General features: G+C 45.4%; 5 protein-coding genes across 5 annotated transcripts; 2 read left to right on the forward strand and 3 right to left on the reverse strand.

Annotated features, from left to right (window-relative positions):
• Positions 1 to 2,199: 2,199 nt before the first annotated feature.
• Positions 2,200 to 3,442, forward strand: EYB26_008615 (uncharacterized protein; the record flags this gene model as incomplete). The annotated part of the gene is made up of 3 exons (XM_054267866.1): positions 2,200 to 2,466; positions 2,815 to 2,957; positions 3,010 to 3,442. 3 exons carry the CDS (start codon positions 2,200 to 2,202, stop codon positions 3,440 to 3,442), a joined length of 843 nt encoding a protein of 280 aa, XP_054123841.1.
• Positions 3,443 to 3,611: 169 nt separating this feature from the next.
• Positions 3,612 to 4,303, reverse strand: EYB26_008616 (uncharacterized protein; the record flags this gene model as incomplete). The annotated part of the gene is made up of 3 exons (XM_054267867.1): positions 3,612 to 3,829; positions 3,900 to 4,078; positions 4,173 to 4,303. The coding sequence occupies 3 exons, from the start codon at positions 4,301 to 4,303 to the stop codon at positions 3,612 to 3,614; spliced, it is 528 nt and encodes a 175-aa protein (XP_054123842.1).
• A 1,062-nt stretch (positions 4,304 to 5,365) lies between these two features.
• Positions 5,366 to 7,225, forward strand: EYB26_008617 (uncharacterized protein; the record flags this gene model as incomplete). Its single annotated transcript, XM_054267868.1, has 9 exons — positions 5,366 to 5,485; positions 5,595 to 5,630; positions 5,702 to 5,725; positions 5,777 to 5,866; positions 5,945 to 6,026; positions 6,083 to 6,480; positions 6,564 to 6,605; positions 6,700 to 6,897; positions 6,974 to 7,225. 9 exons carry the CDS (start codon positions 5,366 to 5,368, stop codon positions 7,223 to 7,225), a joined length of 1,242 nt encoding a protein of 413 aa, XP_054123843.1.
• Positions 7,226 to 8,795: 1,570 nt separating this feature from the next.
• On the reverse strand, positions 8,796 to 10,421 carry EYB26_008618 (uncharacterized protein; the record flags this gene model as incomplete). Its single annotated transcript, XM_054267869.1, has 2 exons — positions 8,796 to 9,787; positions 9,851 to 10,421. 2 exons carry the CDS (start codon positions 10,419 to 10,421, stop codon positions 8,796 to 8,798), a joined length of 1,563 nt encoding a protein of 520 aa, XP_054123844.1.
• A 468-nt stretch (positions 10,422 to 10,889) lies between these two features.
• Positions 10,890 to 13,301, reverse strand: EYB26_008619 (uncharacterized protein; the record flags this gene model as incomplete). The annotated part of the gene is made up of 3 exons (XM_054267870.1): positions 10,890 to 11,395; positions 11,453 to 11,525; positions 11,586 to 13,301. 3 exons carry the CDS (start codon positions 13,299 to 13,301, stop codon positions 10,890 to 10,892), a joined length of 2,295 nt encoding a protein of 764 aa, XP_054123845.1.
• Between the last annotated feature and the right edge of the window lie 762 nt (positions 13,302 to 14,063).

The following is a 14,063-nucleotide window of genomic DNA, read 5'->3' on the forward strand; positions in this document are numbered from 1 at the left end:
CTGATATATATATATATAGTTACTTATTTACAAGTTAGTTAAGTATGGTGACGTAACCAACTAGTTAACTAAGTTACCATGATTTCCAACCATTAGCGTCATAAAGCATATTACTATTTCTCATTCCATTAAAATTAACACTGGGTATCCATTCTGTCACCTAGTGACGCCTACTAAGATAGTAGAGCTCTGAACGGAAACATCCTTGCCCATAACCCAATGGAATGCCGGTCAAGAAAGGGTATTGTAAAGAGGGAGAAGACCATCTGGGCTCTAGCAAGGATTTTCGCAGGAATACTACGAAGAGTTAAGAGATCTAGTGTGGGTGCTAGACGTATGAGGTGTCTACCATTTGGTTAGCAGCGCGCTAAGAAAACCCTCTGAGACAAAGCACAACCACTGATTTTTTGTTGTTCTATTTTCCTTTTTGGTTTTCCTGAGGCCATACTCCGTAGTATGTATATCTGAATGATTTGAACCACATCACACACAAAAATGAAATTGCTATGATTAAGGATCTACGGGGCCTACATGGTAGGATTCTCTCCTTCAGCGGGCTCTCTCATGTCGACCCTCCACAAAAGATGGTTGGTTTCATCCTTACTGGACCCCTACTTTGCTATGCAAAGAACATCATTCGAGAATGACATGCACACTAGCTGGCATGATACGGACGGGGTGTGTCGTACGAGTTCTTTTCTTTTCTTTGTCTAAACCGAGGCCTTGTGCTAGCGCAGCACAACATGACAAGGGCTAGATATAAGTCATTTAGACGAGTAAGAGACCTTTAAATTGTTTCTAGTTGTGATTTATTATGATATACATTTCTAGTACCCGTGCCGCCAGCGCGCACGGGTATGCCAATACTTTTGACTCCAACCTCCGTACGTAGTAAATGTTAGTACATACGGCACAGTTCAAATGGAATAAAGGCTCCAATCCCAGATAGCCTGCACGTTGTGTGGATCAGCTAACTAGAATGCGTTCTTTCTGGGGCAAGGTGTCACAGACCTGGATCCACCTTAGTTAAACAGTGTTGTGTCGAGGTACGCTAGGCTTGGTTGAACCACACAAAGGTTCCTTGAGTCGCAGAAGATAAAGTAACTTGAGTAAACAAAGTAACAATAGTCGAACTGGTGTCTGGAAGTCTTAAACGTAACTAAGATAGAAGAGATCCCCCATACAGCCGGGTGCCCGTACGAGTTAGAATGCCTTGCTGACTCTCACTGTCAAAGTCTAATATCAAGTGACTTAGATTAAAGAGCTATGAAGAACTAAATACATGATGGTAAAAGAGTGTCCTTATATATCCAGTCCTCCATGTTCCGTAGTGCTCATATCGTAGTATCGTAGCATACTACGATGTCCTTTACTACAATACTACGATGTTCCTTCCAATGATATCCTGTAGTTTCGTAGTGTTCCTTATCGTTATGAATAATGGTATATTATTCATATCTCCACGTGACTTGGTGCGTGTCCCATACCGAAGTGTCTCATCCTGACATCCTTCCACTGGTCTTGTCATCGTATGGTTCATATGCTCGTAATTCCAAAGTGACCTTTCCTTTTTGGTCGTAGTATAGACTAGCGTCATGCAGGTTGATTCGTAACACAAGGATCGACTCGAAAATCAGGCCGTCGTTGCTTACCGGCGGTAGCCCTGAGCCACAACACGAATTTGTTTTCCGATAGGTTTGCATCCCTGCCAAGTAATTTAGTTACTAGTTGACAATACCGTCGGTTGTCATGACAGGATACGGAAATCCCGTGTAATGGGCCGAGTATTGAAAGAAACCGCCTGATATCCAACGATTTCCTCCCCAATTTGTTGGAATAAACGAGATTACAGGAGCAGAGCTACTGTGTTGTGGCAATCAGCAATCAAGCACAACACGGGAAGCAGAGAACAGCCCTGATTCCTTTCTAACCTTAAAAGACTCATACAACATCTCACCCTGCAAATTGCAAATACGACCACCTAGATAGGGTCCTGGATGATCAAAGATAGGAAAAGGCTAGCTAGTTCTGTCATAATGGATGCAAGTATCTACTTCGTACACAGATACAAAAAGAGAAGCGATTTCAGAAATGTAGTGTTTGGTCAATATCTTGTCTTTAACCTCTGCACATGCGCATTGTGCATCTAGAATACCGAGAATATCTTCAAATCTACTCCTCGAATCAAGCAAAGCCTCCATGGGGTCGCGCTTCAACTACAAGACTAACAAACCTGCCGTTGCGGTGACCACTTTCGTGCTTCTGGTCTCGGTCATCCTATCTGTCTCGGCGCGACTGGTGACCAAATATGGATTATTCAGGAAGCTCGCCCATGATGATCTCGCCATCATCGCGTCGCTTTTATTTGCCATCCTCCAGGATATCGGCATAGCTTTGGCGGTAGATTCTGGTTATGGAGATCACCAGACCGATGTCTCCGATGGTGACTTGGGCCAAATAATGAAGGTAGGACTTTTTCACATCTCTCTCTCTCCCCCGCTCTGTGCAAAACTAAATAATCTCGCTGCCAGACACTCTTTGCATCTTCCTTTTTCTATATCCTGAGTCTCCTGCTCTCAAAACTATCTCTGGTCCTATTCGTCTAAAGTGTAACGCCATCAATAAGAGATAAATGGATTGCTCGAGCGGTCAAGGCCATTCTCCTGGCCTGGGCAACTGTGGTCATCTTCGGCACTGCATTCCAATGCTCCGTGCCGCACACATGAGATATTTGGAATGGCCTGGTGCGTCTGCTTTTTTTAACTGTCTCCCCTTCAAAGCCACACCAGACCATACTCATTAATACCTGTACAGTTAGCATGGCGTTATTTTGTTGCAGCCTCGAACATCGCTACCGATCTTCTCATCATTGCCCAGATAATGGTGCTGATTATCAACATTCAAACGTCGATTTCGCGCCGTATGATGTTTTTCGGTATCTTTGCGCCTAGGATTTTGTAAGTGGATCGTCCAACTGAGTTCAAACTGAAGCTCATCCCATATGTATAGTGTGGTAATCACAGCCCTGGTCGAGCTCATACTCATGAGGCAATCTACATATACGAACGACCAGACGTACCGCATGTACGATCTCACCATTATCAGCGTCGTCATCCAATGCGTCAGTATTGTGACGGCATCCTGGCCCCAACTGATGCTTTTTCTCTCCTGGATGCAATCCAACGGGCTCCGGCTCAATAATGTCCAAGATGAGTCTTCATGGTCGTACTATATGACCGTGCAATCGCAAATCCAGACGAGTTCGCAGGATCGGAAGAGCAGAAGCCCCAGAGCCCTTGCTCCTACGGTACGCCGAGATCAGATCCTTGTCACGCAGGAGTGGGATGGTCAAAGCCAATTGAGCGTCGCGCGCATAATCAGGGAAGAGAAAGATGAATTGTCGCACGGTACCATGCAGGGCTCAAGCGATCGAAGTAGCTAGGTACTCTCGTTATGTCTATGTATATCTCTACTAGATGGATATGGATATGTCTTTTACATTGTACTGTAATCAAAATGGTGATGCCAACTCAATTGATGTAATAGTAAATGTATATAGCCTAATAGGAATAGAAAATATAGATTCAGACACATGAGATGCGAAAGAAAGATCATGCAGTCTTCTTCCGACGAGCCAACGACGCAACATCAGAGCCTGGTAAGCTGTAATCTACAAAACCATGCTTCTGGTACACCGGAGCACCCTCCTTGCTGGCATCCACGTATGCAGAAACGTCATCTCGATCAGCGAGATCGCAACCCCATTGAACCAGCATCGAGCCAGCGCCACGACGTTGATAATTGGGGTGGGTGCCGACGGTATCTAGGTCTTTTTTTGTTCATTTATTCACGTCAATTATGGACTATTTCGTTTTGTCAACTGACCGGACCATCCTTACAGTAATGTTTCTCATCACCCATTACACGCATCCTCTCCTTCTCAAGGATATCAATGAATTCCTCGCAGCGCTCATAAGGTGAACTGGGATGCCACTGCGGAAAGCGACGGCCGCGCTCTTCTGTCATGGACAGGTCCCATTTGCCAAAAGCAACGAGTCGTGGGCGGCTTTGTTCGTCCCTGAAGGCGGTGTCAACCACGCGCAGGTACTTCTGGAACGGCCTCGTCTTGAAATCATTCAGGTGCCAATCGTTGAGCACCCATTGGCGCATACCCGGAGAGTCGGGGAATAGCTCCAATCACCGGCTGTGTGAAGGCTGCGAACCAGATGTCTCGGATAGCGGGGAAGTCTTCGATGGTCGCCTCCTCGAGTACGAGAGAACTGGTGGTAGATGTTGAGCCCATTTTCTTTTGTTCTTCTTTGTCACGGATCCAACTCCGTTCCAGGCTAACACCCCAAAGAGGGCGAAAGCGGTGAGGTTTCAAGACACCAATGAATCCCGGGGGGATCTTTGTTCTATGAGTTTCACGTCCTGGGAATAGCTTCACGGAGAGCTTTGTTTATCGCTTTATTGTATGCTTTTGTTGTTAGATCTTTGTACGGATTTGCAGGCTTGCTCCGTCAGGAATCATACTCCGGAGCAAGCCTGCGCAGGCATAAATAGAGACCTGATCCCCATGTTAGATAGTTCTTTTCTTCAGCTCACGTCTTGTTAGTTTTCTATGCTATACGTTTTACACTGATATCCTCGCTCCGTTACTTCAGCTCACGTCTTGTTAGTTTTCTATGCTATACGTTTTACACTGATATCCTCGCTCCGTTACATTCTTCTTCTTGGTTTTTTTTTTTTTGCCTTTCTTTCTGTGTGGCTGTGGTGGTAGACGGAAAAGAACAAAATGGTAAATCGTCTGAACTACTACGTATACCTAGTATTGTAACATAACAACCTGGTATCAATTTCTCCGCAGCCCTTACACGCTAAGCTTGGTACTAGTCAGTTAATTATATACGCCAAAAAGTTGTCTAGGGGAGGACAGAAATATGCGTAGTCATGCATCTCGATTAACTAACACATACACCATAATCCCCGTCACAACTCGTGGAGTTTAGATGCTCTGGACTCTGTATTGCAATTTACCACTTCTTAATGGACTCGTATATTGCTGTGAATGCATAAATAGTGCATGTAACGCTAATATACTCGCCCAAATGCCTTTTTCCCAAACCTCCGTGGCGAAGTCACACAATATGCCTCACATTCTGCCCCCCTCGCTGTCGCCAAGTTTCCTGGGTACATTTACAAATTGGTGTCCATCCTGCATCCAATCAATCACTACGCAGAACACCCCTTCCTCTTCTTTTCCTTTCTTTCTTTCTCTTCTTCAGCTAGCAGTCAGCCGAAATTTATTTTCTGAGATCTGCGTCCTTCGCGTGTTCACCTATCTTCACTGACTTCAAACACAACAATGGCCTACGAATTGAAGAGCAAGACGCCTATTTCTAGTCGAGACGGGGTGGCTCTAGCCTCTGACTACGATCGTGACAATGCGAATCTGCAGCGGATCGCCAAAAAGCCTGTCTTGAAGGTGTGCCTGTCTTGTCCCGAACCAATCACTACGTAGTTTACACTCTACTGAAAAGGTACTGCCATCTACATTAGAGAAACTTTAATGTTCTCTCCATTCTCGGTTTTAGTTGCACTCTGCTAGGAACTTGGGAAACAGTTCTTGGGTAGGAGATAGCTAATGCTATGCTATGATTTCCAGCAATTCAATTCACTAATTTACTGATACATTGTCCAGCACATTTACCGAACCTCTTACAAAGTAATCTTCTCTCTACCCCTCTCCCGCAGTCCTTGCCTGACAAAACAACAGTGGCGGCTCCGGCAGTGCCATTTATTCGTTTATTTTCGCCTGGGTTGGCACCATTTTGATGTTCATCGTCTTCGCGGAATTGGCCTCAATGTAAGGTCATCTTTTTCTCCTTTTTCTATCTAAAGGTGGATTAAACGTGAGCTCACCATCTAATCAATCCAATATAAGGCGCCGACCTCCGGAGGCCAATACCACTGGGCAGCCATGCTTGCCCCAGTCAAATGTCAGAAGGTTCTGAGTTTCGTAACAGGTAAATATAAGACATACACACACAGACGAAATTTGGACTGACTTTGAAACCTGTAGGATGGCTTGCTGTAATCGGCTGGCAGGCTGCTTTAGCTGCATCCTCCTTCATGACAGGACAGATGATCCGATCGTTAGCCATCCTTGGAAACCAACTCTACAATGCTCTACCATGGCAAGACACATTGATTATCTGGGCTACTTTGAGTCTGTCATTGACTGTCAACTTGATTGGCGGCAAACTTCTCCCCCGCATTCAGGTGGTCGTTTTGGTTCTTCATATCCTTGGTTTCTTCGCCATCATGATTACCCTCGTGTACATGGCCGAACCAAACACCGCAAAAGAGGTGTTTACGACCTTTCAAAATGGGGGAGGCTTTTCTACCCAGGCATTATCATGGTTTGTAGGCATGACAGGCAGTGCTTTTGGGTTTGCTGGTGGAGATGGTGTTGTGCATGTAGGTTTGCTCCCTTTCCCCTCCTTGTTTCCTTGGTACTGTTTACGTTTCACAAAAATCTTTCTTTTAACAATCCCAATCAGATGGCGGAAGAGATCGCAAAGCCCGAAAGAGTGATTCCTAGGGTACTGATGCTTAGTATTGCAATCAATAGCTGCCTCGGCCTTTGGTATGATAGTTGCCATGTTGTTCTGCGCTGAGCCTGACCATGGTGGGGAGTTGCGCGAGATCACTGGCTATGACTTTATGGGCATCTTCATGGAAGCAACAAACTCCCTCTCTGGCACAATAGCCATGTGTTTGATCGTGATAATTTTCTACGGCTGTGCCGTCATGGGTCTTTTGACCGGAGCATCTCGACAGCTTTGGTCTTTCTCGAGAGACAGGGGGGTACCGGGATGGAGATGGTGGAAACAGGTGAGATTTCATTCTTTTGCCCTGAGGGGAAAAAAGGAAGGAGAAAAAAAAGTGCTGACCAACCTACAATCAACAGGTTTCCACTACAAGACATTTACCGGTCAACGCCATCCTCTTTTCAGTGACTATCTCTACACTTCTGGGCCTGATTAAGATCGGCTCCACCCTTGCCATGTACGACGTCGTGTCGTTGGCTGTGTCCGGCATCTACCTTTCGTATCTCGTCGTTGCCACCTTGCTCCTTATTCGTCGAGTCCAAGGCTACATCTACCAATCCAGTGATTCTGAGGACGAACTCGTCAATGTACCCGGAGCAAAGTTAGTATAGGGGCCGTTCCATTGCCCCGGCGTACTCGGCATTGTGGTCAACGCGCTCGCTGTGGTATATATTGCTATTGTGGTCTTTTTCAGCTTCTGGCCAAGTCTTATGAACCCAACAGTGGAAGAGATAAATTGGGCCATTCTCAGAGTCGGCGCCACCATGTTCTTGATCATGATATATTTCGTTTTCCGTGCCCGCCATATCTACACTGGCCCTGTTGTGGAACTGTAAACTGTATCCTGTCAAAAGTTGTACCTTTGTTTTTTTCTCTAAATTGGTTTGGCATGCTATATATATCTAGATGTTAGAATGATTCTTTATTGAATCAACCTGAAAGCCGTGCAGGACCTTTCACATCCATCCTCTCTATAACGACGGTGGATTCTCTACAGTTAGGGTTACGTTTCTTCTACCGATTGCTCGTCCTAGACACAATCAATGCAGAAATAGCCTTCATTAGTCAGGGAATGCTGTACCATGCGGAGGAGACTCTGAAAGGATGTCGGATCAACTAGAACATGGAACACATGCCGGACGGCTTAGCTCCGTGCACCCAGCATGTTATACAGCGCCGCAGTGTCAGGGTGCTCGGGACATGGATGGAGGCTTGGTTCAGGTATATACGATATTTATGCTATCAATCACCACTCGTAAAACATATCAGAGATTATATATCTGTTGGTTCTACACGGTCCTAGATCACGAAGCAAGGATTGGTGTAAGGCCAGTCCAATGAGCCTACGGGATGAGCAGATCAATATGGTTGACTAACTTCTAATTGATAACTGGCTCCTAGAACTATCTAATGGGGAAGATGTCTCATACTTATAACCAGTGTAGGGCTTCCTCCCCTAGTCGAACAGAGAATCTGTAGACAAACATGGTATGAAACAGGAGTTCGGACAAACAAAGACGTAAAGATATTCCCATACATATAACAAAGAGGTCTAAGGTTCTCGATCCCTTTCAGAATATCAATTAGACAAAGACCTGTAATTGCATTGACAAATGTAAAAGGGACCTTTAGAAGTGAAATTATAGAGTCTGATACTACCGTTGAGGTCTATTTTCCTTCCATTGCCATCGTCCATCGATGGTGACGTCATTGCTGGTATAAATCGGTGGATTATCTCCCTTGGAAAATTTTCTTAATTTTTCATAGCAAATATAGAAATTTAAGTAAAGCAACTACACACTGATGAATGATCGTATATGCACAGTAGTGATATCAGAAATCTCCGCTCGACCTCAGTCGCGAGCAGACTACCGAACAAAATAATGCTCTCTAAGTGCCAAAGAGCATATAGTAATCAAAAGTTCTTGTCGCATAATTCTAGTCGCGGAGGAATTATGGCGAAAACAGGACAATTGAAATACCCGGGTTGGACGATTTAAAATATGAAAGACTTCGAACGGTAGGTCGTCGGCGTTATTATGTTTTATGGTTTTTAAGTTTTCTTTATCTCTCTATACTACAGAGCAATACATGTAGATATGGTATTTTATGTGCAAGTCTATATGCGTGTTTTTTGTTTTGTTTTGTTTTGCTTTGTTTTTTTCCATATGGCACAGTTGACTACTCATCCGGATTGCTATCGAGATCCTTTTTGCCAATTGCAAGAGACGAGATCAACATCACTCCTCCAACAGCGACATAGAAGATCCACATAGTCTTCAACCCATTGACAATGCCATCTTGGAGACTACTTTCCTCAGAGCTTCCACTAAAACTCAAGCTGGATCCATCTTTGAGATACAATGTCTCATCACTACTCAACCCATGCTGCAAAATGACCCCACCAACAACGAGCGACAGTGCCGTGGACAAATTTCTCAAGAATGTGAAAGCGGCAATAGCCGCCGCAAGAAGATCCTCTTTTCTTATTAGCTGGCTTTGGAATGCGATCATGGGCGCTTGGAACAGTGGCCCAGCTCCGAGACCCGCGATTATTTGATAGACAACAATTTTCGCTACCACACGGCTTGGGCCAAAATCAATGAATAGACCTGTTCCTAAGACCATGATACTTCCTCCAACCCAGATGACAGGTCGATATGCTCCGGTCCGCTTGACGATAAAACCGCTGGTTAAAGTCATCGCAGACAATGGTAACACAAGCGCAAGCGTGTAAAGTCCAGACTGGATGGGAGTAACCCCGAGAACGGTCTGAAAATACAGAGGGTTGAAGTAGTCGTAGGCTATAAATATAAAGGAGTGGCAGAATGCGGTGGAGAGACATGCAAGTATAGATCTATCTTTCAGGACCCGGATTGGAACGATCGGATTGTTTGCATAGAATGTTTCGTATAAGCCAAAGATGGTGAGGATGACTATTCCAGTAATGAGTAGTCCAAGGGTATATGCACTTCCCCATGGATGTTGTTTACTAGCACCGACTTCCAGTCCGTAGAGAAAACATATTGTACCGCCGACAATGAGGATGGATCCAAGCCAGTCGAATGAATAAAGGAGGCTTTGCCATGATTGTTTCTGTTTCTTGGCTGGCAGCTTGAGGGCAAGAAAAAGGAAGGCGAGCGATAACCCATCAAATGGAAGATTTATGTAGACTGATTGATTTCAACGTTCGTTAGTTTGATGGTTGTCATGAGCGCTGGGCAGGGCAAACGTACAGCACCACCTCCACCCTATCGTTTGGGTAAACACGCCTCCCAGCAGCGGTCCAACACCACTGGATATTGCCCATACAATACCAGTCAAAGCATAGTATTTGGCTCTTTCTCTCAGCGGAAACAAGTCACCAATAACTATGGTTACAACTACCGATATGCCACCACCACCCAGGCCTTGCGCAACTCGACCTCCAATCATCATTCCGGGCGAGATACTCAGAGCACATATCAGGCTTCCGACAAGAAAGGTCACATTGGTTACCATCAAAATCTCTTTTCGACCACAGATATCGGATACTCTAGCCCACAACGGTGTTGATGCCGTGCTGGCTAGTGTATAGGCACTGCCTACCCATGAATACTCGGATGTGGTGGCATTGAGATGCGCAGCAATAGTCGGTAAAGCGGTTGCGACAACGGTAACATTAATGGCAGATAAGAAAAGGGTAAGTAACAGAGATGCTATCACGAGATACAATCGTACTCCAACTGGCTGCGCGACGTCCTTACTGGCGGCATTGTCGACGATCTCTTGCTTCACGCTTACCGATCGTTCTTCGACGTTCTCCATGGATTGAATCTCAGAGACGCGAGACGAGCGAAATGAAAAGAAAAAAAAAATATTTGGAGAATGACAAAATTAAGCTACAAACTTTCAGAAGTACTAACTAGCGCATAGGACAAACCCCCGCGAAGATGGCAGGAAGTGACATTTCCCAGTAAAGGATGTCGGAATGTGGGCGGGAGCCAATCGGTGGTGCTGCTCGGCGGCCTCGGCCCCATACTTCGGGGGGGTGTTAGGGCTAGACTTTTAGACCGTAATGCTCTTGTATGTGTGCAGGAATGATTGGTGTATTATCTATCCAAATCGTTTACTTTGCTGATTAAAGATGGTCGCAGCTGGCCTTATAGCTAATGTGGAGAAAATAGAGTCACGTTACTTTGTCATGCAGAAGTAGCCTTGACAGGCTAAAAAAGACATTGCAATAATGGGAGTTGCCACAAGTGGTATAATACAAAGCTCAAAAATGAGTATGACTCAGGTATGGGCATTAGAGATGACCTCACTCTGAGAATCAAAGTATAGCATCCACTCCCACAAATCCTCGACATTGTAGCCATCGAAAGGAAATTGATTATCTTCCTGTGCTGACCCCTGTTGCCAATCATATCTATCCACGTCCAGTGGCATATTTGCTTGCTGGTTATGGGTAACTTCATTAGGGTGGTCATATTGAGGTAGTGTTGCTGAGTCAGGTGGAATATCTTCATACGGTTGATGCGTTCTTGTATCCAGTACACCTCCATCTGGATGATAGCGTTTGTTGGGAGTATCAGGTGTATTGTCTGTATTGTAAGGTTGTTGGCTGAGACTTACAAGGAGACTGTGTCGTGTAGGTACAGTACTCGGCTTCTCCGTGTAATTTGGTAGATCACCCGGTAAATAAGGGCCCGTTATGGTACAATTTTGAGGTGTATGTGGTGCTTTGGTCGCTCTTTGGGAGTCGATGTATCCTCTGACGCGTTCATATACGGTTGACAGGCCTGGCAAGGATTAGCTTTGTCCAGTGATAGCAAGATCGCTCCACGAATGGTTATTACCTTGGATAAAGCGCATGTCTTGACCGCAATCCATCCATTTTTCATTGCACAATTCGAGACAAGTCTTCAGAAGCTAGCAGTCCAATCAGCATAAGCCACAATAGATCTCACATTCACGAGCTTTGAGTCATACCTGCAAGTCAGTAGACTGCATTCTGCTATCTGGATGCTTGATCAAATAGATAGCCAACACGATACACGCCAGTAATGGAACCCCAGCAGGTATCAACCGCGTATCCGTCCTTTGATCTGACAGTTCAATGCTCAACTTCGCAATCGCTCTTGCGCTGTTAATACATATCGACTCTCCGCCGAGAATACGAAATCGAGACGGGTCATCTGGACCCTCTTGCTCGACTTCAACCTCGAAACTTGCATTGGGCGCAATTAGAGCTGCCCGATGTAGGGTTATCATGGCTTCGTGGTACATCATAGACAATAGAGCTGCGAAATGAAAGACTCCTCTTGGACAAAAAATGTCATTTCCGGGCCGCATCTGAGGAGGGATACCGTTCACCCAGTCTAATAGACATTTGTCAAGTCGTGCAGTATCGAGGAGGATTTCTCTAGCCCGGCGTTTGCGTAAGGTGTGGCCGTAAATATGTTGACTGATTTGATTCTGGTACACTGCTAGTCCTAGTTGCCAGCGAAGAATTTGGTCGTCATCTTGTTCGTGAAGGTGTGGAGGGAGAACGTCGTCGCATGTAAAGGAATAAGAGATGACAGTTGGTCGCCCAGATTCAAGCTCCATACATTTTTCTAGAATGCAACATATTGCCCAGATCCTGCCCTCATTTGTATATTTTTGTATGTACTGCACATCTCCAGTTCGCGGGGCACTATAGGCTGCTCTTCGATGGATTCCAGTCGTATGTGCAATCCGAATGGCCATCCCTAAATACAGCCATCCCAATCCTTCTTGATTTCGCCCACGATAGGCAATAGTGAACATAAGCATTGCCTGTACTGCGGGAAGATACGGCACCGACGTCACGTGTCCTATAAGACTTGAGGCTGCTTGGAGATATAGAGTCCCATCGGAAGTAACTCCATGAGTTTGTTCATCCGCGCCAATACTGACCGCTAGATAAACACTTGCAAGCCATGGTATTTGATCGCGTGGAATGGTTTTCAATTCACTCCCCATCTCCACGATCTGGTTGACGATCACATGAAATGATTCAACGTTGAATAACGGATACAAGGGATGTATTCGGTCAAAAAATGTCGATAAATATCCGTGAAGTCGAGAGGAGTCTGGTAATGGCGGTAATGAGACTTCCAAGGGAATGTCGAATTCTTCTGCGTATCTCATGCCATACTTGAACAAATCGGATACGGGCTTTCGGTGCACTGATTTCAGGTACACATCCAATGATTTTGCCAGACATTGCGAACTGCTTCCGCCGACAATTTTTGTGCGATTTAATTCTGGATCAGTGTTCGAACTGACGTGGAATGGTTGATGTACGGGAGATTCGTGGATATCAGTATGGCCGGGTTGATCATTCTTGGCCGATGAAATTTGGTCATTTTGTACGCCGACTGCTACAGAGTGTTCTGTCCGTATCTCTGAACCCTGTGTTTGTTGAAACAATTGTTGTTGTAGAGATGGAGTAGGGCTGGCGTATACAGTTGGTCTATTCGTGTCGGATTTGTTTATCTTCTCGGTCACAATCCATTCACGCACAACAGGCTCCCCGGCACGTCGCGGATCGCTGGTAGCACAAACTTCATCGCGACCTCGACAGTTGCGACATCGTGGATAGTCTGCATCGCATTTCACTTTTCGTAGTCGGCAGCTGTTGCATGCCATAGACAGGCGTTTCTTCCTTGGCCGGGGATCCATGATGGTTTAGAGGTATTGGGGAGCATGACTAGAGGTTTCCTTCATCAGCTCATCGCCTTAACATGCCATATCCATGCTATACGAGGTGTATCTTGACCTCCTAGCTGCCGAAACGGACACTGGTGAACGAAGATACTGAGCGTATCCTGTCCAAAACAACGGCGGATTGAACCCCCCACGGGGAACAGACTGTGGAGACTCTCTCCCGACCAATCGCTAAGCCCATATTGACAATCCCCAAATCGTCCCCCCAACTGAAGCGCGCACAATTGGCTCTACCAAGACAAAGTGCGGAATCAATTCCAGGTGACTTAAAAGCTGTGAATATACCAGAGTAGCCATCATGAATGGGAATTCCGCAGTCAGAATCGGCAGTTCGTCTCAGTCGTGCTCAGACGATCAAAATTGGCGACCTTTAAGGGTATTTATCAAATGATCATCGATTTTTCTGGACGGGAGAGTCCTTCTTACTTTTATAATTATATATATTAAAGCGACTAAGAACATCAGACAATGCACCAAAAGTAGAATTCTACTCTAAAAATCTGCCAGTAATCCGACTTCGTCAGGTAATAATTGGTCGGCGACTTTTTGCTGTTCCGTACCTATCGGTACCGGTACCTACTCGGGGCTTCGGCGGCGCACCGAAGGAACGTAACCACCTAATAGAAAGCCAAGTAATTATCAGCTCTCAATATATCAATACCAGTATCACGCCGCAGATTGTAGTATCTTATGGTAATATGGGGTTTAAAGAGGAGC

The sequence above is a fragment of the Talaromyces marneffei genome, chromosome 6 (assembly GCF_009556855.1).
Source record: "Talaromyces marneffei chromosome 6, complete sequence".
In the NCBI taxonomy this organism is placed as follows: domain Eukaryota; kingdom Fungi; phylum Ascomycota; class Eurotiomycetes; order Eurotiales; family Trichocomaceae; genus Talaromyces; species Talaromyces marneffei.